The 8,940-nt window shown below is 34.6% G+C and overlaps 1 protein-coding gene across 1 annotated transcript; it reads left to right on the top strand.

Annotated features, from left to right (window-relative positions):
* The first annotated feature begins 447 nt into the window (after positions 1–447).
* On the top strand, positions 448–6,672 carry LOC131627721 (probable leucine-rich repeat receptor-like serine/threonine-protein kinase At3g14840). The gene is made up of 19 exons (XM_058898579.1): positions 448–673; positions 774–948; positions 2,302–2,373; positions 2,496–2,567; positions 2,722–2,793; positions 2,909–2,980; positions 3,110–3,181; positions 3,271–3,342; positions 3,444–3,515; positions 3,609–3,683; positions 3,781–3,852; positions 3,948–4,019; positions 4,117–4,176; positions 4,341–4,403; positions 4,484–4,519; positions 4,655–4,692; positions 4,876–5,255; positions 5,384–5,585; positions 5,673–6,672. The coding sequence occupies exons 1-19, from the start codon at positions 577–579 to the stop codon at positions 5,750–5,752; spliced, it is 1,854 nt and encodes a 617-aa protein (XP_058754562.1). The 5' UTR covers positions 448–576; the 3' UTR covers positions 5,753–6,672.
* The last annotated feature ends 2,268 nt before the right edge of the window (positions 6,673–8,940 follow it).

Below are 8,940 nucleotides of genomic sequence, written 5' to 3' on the forward strand. Positions count from 1 at the left end.
ATTTAGTTTTAAATAAATTCTAGTTCAATTTTAATGAATTTTTAGGACAGTTTGGTTCAATTTTTTCGCACGAACAACCTATCTATTCATAACTTAAAAAAAGAAAAAACCAAAAACATTGTTTTTGAAAAAGAAAATCAAACACGAATCGATTGCAACTGCAACTTTGAGTTCTCATTTTTGTATTTAGCACTAGAAGAGAACAAATCGGAGCAATGAAAGCTCCAATGACGAACCATGAAACAACAAACACTTCAACATGGCCGAACCTCTATAAACCACCGAACCGCTGGTTCTACCCGGTTTCATAGGATATTTGGACCGGTCCCACCGGTTGAACCACGCAAAACGCTTCAATTTGTATGTTTTTGAAAATTATGCTGTTTACATGTTTGTTATAATGCGTGGCTGGGCCATACCACCTATCTATTACTGTTATATGAGATCGTTGACTTCAATTTGTTTTTGTCTTTCGAGGATTTTACTTTATCATATTGTATTCACTCTTATCTTAGTTTCTGAAGTTCATGAATTATTCACATATCTCAACTTCACTTTTTCCTTGTTAACATTAACATGAACACTTTCTCTCAATTTTTCTTACTTTCACTCACATTCATTTGGTTCATATCTCTTACAGCTTTTGCTGCTACTACCATCCACCCTGATGAAAGTATGATTTGTATTCATAGTATCCTTGTTCCCTTTTATCATGTATTTTTTTGCTTATTTAGAAATTATGTATATTTAAGCTCTCTGAATTGTATATATAGAGAAAGCTCTTGAAGATATAGGTAAATCACTTGATAAGAAGGATTGGAACTTTGATATCGATCCCTGCAGCAACAAACCTAATTGGGTTACGCCTCCTATACCCCATGTTTTTGAGAATAATGTCACCTGTGATTGCTCTATTGGCGGTGATAACTTCTGCCATGTTATTTGGATGTAAGTCCTTTTGCTATCTATTTCGTTTTTAATCTTTAATTTTGTTTACAGTGGTAGTCAGGTATTCATATTGATACAGATTTAGGAATTGACATCGTTTATGTGTGTATACATACGTGAGTGAGATGGGTTACTTACTAGTTACTACCATGCAAGAGAGGTTGATGGATTAGACAAGAAAAAACTTGTAGGTTGGTGCTTTTAGTCAATGGCTCATCATATTGGGGATGGGGGAGAGTCTTGTTTTTGGGATGATTGTTTAGTGGGTGGAGTCGAGCTTAAAATGAGGTTTGTTAAACTTTTTTATTTATTTATGAGTAAAGATAATAGATTCGAGAGAGGTCGTTGATAGTAGGTGGGAGTGAGAGTTTAGATGGAGGTTGACTATGTTTCAGTGGAAAGAGGATTTGTCTTCTCAATTAATGGTAGAAATCGAGCCCGTTGGGGTCAGAGTAGGAGTTAGTGATAGAGTTGTGTGGAAGGAGGATAGTTTTGGAGGTGTACTCAATGAGATTGGTGTAATGAGAAGTTGATTGATGATGGCGCGTAATGAGGGAGAGGATGCTTTCAACATTTAAGTTTGACATAAACTAGTTCCACTCAAGGCCAAGGTATTTACTGGATCATTTGCTGCATCGTGGGATCATTGGAAGTAATGACATATTATGTATAGTTGGGTGCATTCATGCTGAGTCTGTGAGTTGTGTATTTTTTGAATGTCCAGTATTTTCAAAAGTTGCGTCATAAAATAACAAAGTGGTTGGGGTTGTCTGTGGTCTTTAAAAACTGTGGAAGCCGACATCTTTATTCCTTTTCTAGTTTAATTCACGGTGGGAGAGTCATGGAATTGAAATTCTGTACACTTTAGTTTGCATGCATTTGGTCATTTATAGAAAGCAAGAAACGTCAGCATTTTTCAAAGCAAAGAAATTTCAAAGGAGGCTATCATTAATCAATCTAAAATTCTGTATTGGAATTGGCTTAAAACAAATCAAAGTGGTTATAGGCATTCCATTAGTCGGTGGGTTTCGATTCCTCTCGAGTGTTCAGGTATCATATGAATGAATGTTACTGTTGTCTGTTAAAATGGTATTACCAGGGACTATAATGTGTCCTTTGGGAATTGGTTTAGAGCTGCTTGTATTCTTCGGGTCTGCTATTATAGTTTGAGTCTGGAGCTGGTTTTGTGCAATGGTGGTTTTGGCTCCGCGTCACAATTACTTTCATCATGTTATTCAGCCGCGTGCTGCAACTTTTCCTCTCAAACCTATGAGCAAAGAAATACATTAGAATTTTTACTTTGTTTTGCTTATTATTTATGTTTAACTTTTTTATGGAAAAATGAACTCACAGAAGTTTAAAAGGGCAAAATCTCCAAGGTACTCTCTCACCGGAACTGAAGAGGTTGCGTCACCTCCAAATGATGTATGTAATTCCTAAAGTTCCTTCACATTCAAAATAACAATATTGTACTTGTTTTATATTTTCAGTCACTTGTATCTATTTATTATTTTTCATGACAAACTCTTTCTCTCCCCCTATTGCAGTGACCTTGCTCGCAATAACTTGAATGGTACAATTCCTAAAGAATGGGGCTCCTTGACGAATATTCGTAAAATGTACGATTTGTCTCTTCATTGATTGTTTGATATATTAGGAGATCTCAACAAATGGTCTTATTTTACATTCCTTATAGGACTTCACATTCATTTTCTTGTAGTAACTACGTGCAACAATAAGCTAATAAAAATATGTTTCATGATCATCATATAGGGGTCTCCTCTCAAATCGATTAACCGGTTCAATACCAGTGGAGATTGCTAACATATCTCATCTCCAAGAATTGTGAGTTTCTCATTACCCAACTTATCAGGGAAAAAAGCCATTTATAAGTACATAAACATGTATGTGTTCAACTCAAAGAGTTTAGTAGACCTTAACATTAACTTGAAATGGATAGGGAGTTATACAACAATCAATTTTCTGGAAATCTTCCTCCTGGACTTGGGCATCTAACCCAAATTCGAACATTGTAAGCATTTCATTTATATTCCCTTAATTGATGTTCCCCCTGAAATATGAAAGCTCAATGTTTAAAATCCACTTTGATTACCATTGCATTGAATCATAATTTACTGTTTTGTTTTACCCTTACTTACAGGCGACTTTCCTCTAACAATTTTACTGGAGAACTACCTGTGACATTCGCCAAGCTCACTACATTGACAGAATTGTAAGCTTCAAATTTTTGTAGTGGGTGTTTATTGATTACTAAATTCTTTTTCACAACACTTCAAATTATCATATCCTCTCTCAATGCAGCCGAATTGAGGACAACCAATTCTCTGGAAAGATACCCAATTATATTCAGAACTGGACAAGTATTAATAAGATGTACGCACTTAATTTTATTATAATATTTTCCTCAATCTTAGATGTTTTTGTATTGCTTGGCTTTTTAAAAGAATGATCAATGTTTACTTTACTTTTGAAAGACTGATTCAAGGAAGTGGATTAAGTGGGCCTATTCCTTCTGGAATTTCACGTTTGAGAAACTTAACAGATTTGTAAGTTGTATGTATGATAAAGCAAGGGTTGCAATTTAACTTTCATTTTAATTATGTTTATTTGCTTAGCTCTAATTTCAATATGATATTCAGGAGAATCAGTGATCTGAATGGATCTGAATATGCACCTTTGCCTCAACTTAGTAATCTGACACTGTTAAACAACCTGTGAGTTGATTCCTCTGCCTCTTTCAGAAATAGATAAGAAACACAGCAGCAAGAAAGACACTCATGATATATCTTTGTCTATCTTATTGTTTCACAGGATTCTGAGGAATTGCAACATCAGTGGAACTCTACCTGAAAATCTTAAGACTATGAAATCATTAAAAATCTTGTAATGCTTGCTTGCTATATTATGTTATAGGAATATTTTTCTAAGACAATTTTTCTGTCTTTTTTAACTCCTTTTCAACATGATATCTCTTTCAGAGACCTTAGCTTTAACAACTTAAGTGGAACAATTCCGAGGACCTATGCTGACATGAACAGTGTGAAATATATGTATGAAATTCATCATATTTTCTTAGGGAAATTTGTTTTGGGGGTAAATATTAAGCTTTGTATAATAATTATTAATATCGATATTCTTTTATGACAGATTTTTAACTGGAAACCTTCTGACCGGATCAGTGCCGGCTTGGAAAAAGAATGTCAGCGTGTGAGTTATCTTTCTAATACTACTTGTACTTAAGTATAGTCTCCTCTAAACAAAGGTGTGTCCAGTGTCTGAACATGTAGTGTCCGACACCGACACATATGATTGTTTCTGACTTTCACATTATTATCATACTCTGAATCAAATTTTATGACTTATATATATAGAGATCTTTCATACAATAACTTCAGCATCAGCCAAGGGAGTCAGATATGTCAAGATGAAAATGTGTAAGAATCCTTGCACTTGTGTGCATTTGTTTGCAAACTTTAAAATCTTCCTAAGACACCACCTTCTCTATATATCTCAGGAACTTGTTTTCGACCTCATGGGCACGAAATGGCACGTAAGTTTGGTATTATAAATACTAAAACATGCATGTATATACACAGCCTTTCCATTTCCCTCTTATGATGTGATGAATCTTATCCTATTTTACTAATCATGCTAACGTATTCTATTTCTTCCATAATTTTCTCAGAGGAACAACTTCATGTTTGAGCTTTCAATGTCCCAAACGTAAGTTTCTTTATGGTGAATTTACGACAACTAAGATCCAACTAATGTTTTTCATTTTTTCCTTTCTTTTAAAAACTGATACAAGAGGAGAGGGGACCAAAGTGAACCAAAATTATTAGCAAAAGCATGTTCTAATATTCTTAAAGTACTTGTCTAATGAGTTTGTTCTAATATTCAACCCAGCCTCAAACTCACTCTATATAAATTGTGGTGGAAATCAAACAAGAGTCAATGGAAAAAGTTATGACGGTGATTCAGATTCACCTGGACCAGCTAGATTTCATGCCAGTCCAACAGGAAACTGGGCATTTAGCACCACTGGTATATTCATTGAAAGTGGTGATCTTGGAGAAACTTATTCCTCACAAAACATCTCTAAACTTACAATGGAAGATGCTGAATTGTACACCAATGCACGTGTTTCTCCTATTTCTTTGACTTATTATGGATTTTGCCTGGCAAATGGAAGCTACACGGTAAATCTACATTTTGCTGAAATAATGATCCCAGGCGATCAAACTTACGGAAGTAATGGAAGGCGTATATTTGATATATACCTTCAGGTACATGGTTTACCACTTTTCTTTCAATTGTCACTTAGTGTTTCGTAAAAAAGAAATTATGACAGTTAAAATATTTGTATATTGTAATCATATCACAAAGCATAAATGGTGTGATTGATATGTTGCAGGGAAATGCAGTGCAAAAGGACTTCAATATTGCCAAAGAAGCAGGAGGAGTTGGTAAGAAAATCATAAAACAGTTCAACGATGTTGTTGTTACTAGTAATACTTTGGAGATCCGTTTGTATTGGGCTGGAAAAGGTACACAGTCTCTCCCAAATAAATCAGTATACGGTCCTCTTATATCAGCTATATCAGTGGAATCATCTGGTGAGTTATACTTTAAACGCTCCTAATCTTATCTTGTTCCATGTTATTATGATCTGATATTTAAAACTCTTGTTAATAATCAAGCAGATTCTGCAGCTGGAATCATATCTGCAGGAGCTGTAGTTGGAATTGTGGTTACAGCAACGATTATCATGTTCTCCTTCTAGTATTTATAAAATAACATAAAACGATGACGATTATGTTCATAGACATTGATGAATATCAAAGGTGGTATTGGCAAAAACCATTAACAAAAGTAGCATCTCTCAAAGGAGCATTACACACTGAAGCATAAAGTAAACGACATAGTTAGAACAAAAAAGATAAATCTATACTCAAAACATCCTGCGAAATGTGTTGGTTCTAATTTCATTCATAATTTTCATTCCCATATATAAGGAGAATTAGTTATACAAATATTGGATCAAACGATATGTGGCTCTATCGAAAAGTTATACAAACGTCAAAGGAGTTTATAAAAAAGTATTAAAAAACTATGTCATGGGTAAACTTCAACGTCGATTGTGGCTCAATCAATTTCTCACATTTTGAATCATGATTTAGACGTCTAAATCATGCCCCCTATTCCATTTTCTTGGCTAGTCAATTTTGTATCCTCAACTTTTTCCACCTAAAAATTATCCCATGAGTTTTTGTTGTTATTGATGGCAGGGTTTTGATTCTTTCATTTACTTCCTCCAGAAATTTAGTTGCTTCGAAATTGTGGTTGAGCAATTGTTTAAAGGTTCATATGTGTTGACTAGTTTTGTTATGTTTCCGCAAGTTCTGTTTTGGAAATTTGTACATTTATATTATAGTTCACTTTACATTTTCTTTGTTCTAGTATTTTAGATGACCGAGGCTATGAATTGATTAATAATATTATTTTTATTTAATATTGAAAAAAAAGTCACATGAGAGCGCCACAAATCCGGTGATGACATTTGAAGAGAGAAAAATAAAAAAGTTTCCAACACAAAATTTTGGAGGGAGAGTTTGGACAACCACAAGAAAGTGCAAATGATACGTCGAATAAGATGACCTAAGAGATTAGAAAAATGACTAAAGAGATGATGAGAGAATCAAGATATTTTAGACTTAAGGATAAAGAATCGTGGTGGTGGAATAAAAGTATTAAGAGTAAAGTTATAGTATAAAAGGGATGTAAACCATCAAATTCAAGCTTAGTGGTGAAATGGAGGAGGACTTCAGGGTTCTATGTGACACAAAGGTACCGCTTAAGCTGAAGAGAAAAATTTATCGGACTGTGGTAAGACATGCAATATTGTACGGCATAAAACGTTGGGCGCTTAAGAATCAACATGAGAGTAAAATAAGTGTAGTAGAGGTGAGATAATAGATTCCCAATAGGTGGGAAGCATTAAAACTTCCTATTTGAAAGTCTTTAAGCAAAACAACGTTCTTATAATTATTTTAAAAACATACTCTATAAATTAAAAATGATTTATGATTTTAAAGAGGGACGTTCAATACATCCGCTGACAAAATTTAAAAAATAATCCTCAAAAGGGATTTTAAAATTGTGACGCACATAATACACATTAAACCATTTCTGAAACACGCTAGAGCCAAAATTTAAAAAAAAAATTATGGACATTGGAGTCCGTATAGTTACTTACGGAGATTAAACACCGGACACGTCTAACACATTACATCCATGGCCAACATCGGGGCCATAATTTAAACTTGCGCCTTTCCCTCTCCCTTCCAATTTTCATTTATGTAAAAGAGAAAAAATAGAGAAACAAAGAGCTAAGTCCTCATTTGTGTTTACAGAACTTGTCACATCATTTTTCAAGTCTTCTTAGAGTTTTTATCCATTGCATTGAAGCTTATCACGTATTTACTCCACTATATTGCACATATATGAAGTTCTTCTCAATTGCATTGGTCAGTTGCTCTTTTTTTTTTATATCACATGCATGCATTAGCTAAATAGTTTATAGGTCTGATAATTTAGGCTTAAGTGCAATAGATATGTCATTAGTGTTTGTCTTGAACTTCCTTGCATTGATTTTTTGGGCACAAGAGCTTATGGTTTGCATGCTCTATATCTGGTTTGTATTTCTGTCTCGATGCAGTCCGAAGATTAGAATCCGAAATAACATGTTATTTGATTTTTGGTTTGACTTATTTATGTTTTTATGTTATGACATCTCTCTGATGTACTTATTTGATTGTGGAAAAAATGCCGAACAACAAAGAAAGATTGAGACATGGTAAAATGTCCCAACACACTTCTTTTATCGCTGAGGGATCATCTTCACAGGTTCATGTGTCTCTAACCTTGTCTTTCTGAATTCACGTGTACGTTGCTACCCTAGAAGTCCCCTTATGTTTGGGCACCACCTAGTTACAAATGTGGATGGTGATAGTGATGATGCAAAGGTTGCATACCACAAATCATGTGCATTGAGGTCATACCCATTGGTTTTGGTTGGAACGTTCAATTTATGGACATAAGTATGACCTATGTCGACGTTAACTACCTCAAATATTTCATTGACTTGGACAAACTTCAAGAGTATAACTAGGGGTTTCTTATTTTGTGTACCTCTACTCCAAATAATCTAAGGATAGTATATGGAAGACTCAACAGTTTATTGGAAACAACTGTCTATTTACGATAATGTTTTTGCACCTTTACTGGTATTAACATCATAATACATATACTACATTATTATGTTACTAATATGACATTAGAACCATTTTCATCCATGATTCCACTCATATTTTTCATGTCTATATGGTTGGGCATATGTAGATGACTACTATGAGGTTTTGCCACATGTGTACTCAATCATCCTACTTAGAGGGAATCAGGCGATCAATCTGTTCCAAGTTGCTCGTGAGCACATCGTGCCAGATGATATAATTGGATATCGTACGCTGATCATCGTGAGACACGACCCTTGGAGGAGATAGCATTGTATTCTACATGGATGGCATATAAGTCTTGACTTATGTAGCTATATCTACCTGAGTAAGTCCCACAATAGAAGTAGAGGGAGATCCCCCGTGGCCAACTCATCAGGAGATCTTAGAGGAGGAGAATGCAAGGGCGGACCATGTTGCTGATATGTTACTGATATGCTACCACATTGTGGGTATTGGGAGAGATGCCATAGCTAGGGTCGAATTTGAGGAAGACACTCTTCATGTGGCCATCTTAGCAAAGGAGGAACATAAGCGTCAAATATGCACAATAGTGAGGTTTTATTTATTGTATTTTGGCATTTTGTAGTATGGTTTGTACTTGGATTGGTGATGACATTTGACATTTTGTATTTGACATTTATGACCTTCATATATATGTAGTAGTTACTCTATTTTT

This window comes from Vicia villosa, unplaced genomic scaffold, assembly GCF_029867415.1.
Source record: "Vicia villosa cultivar HV-30 ecotype Madison, WI unplaced genomic scaffold, Vvil1.0 ctg.000397F_1_1, whole genome shotgun sequence".
Taxonomy (NCBI): domain Eukaryota; kingdom Viridiplantae; phylum Streptophyta; class Magnoliopsida; order Fabales; family Fabaceae; genus Vicia; species Vicia villosa.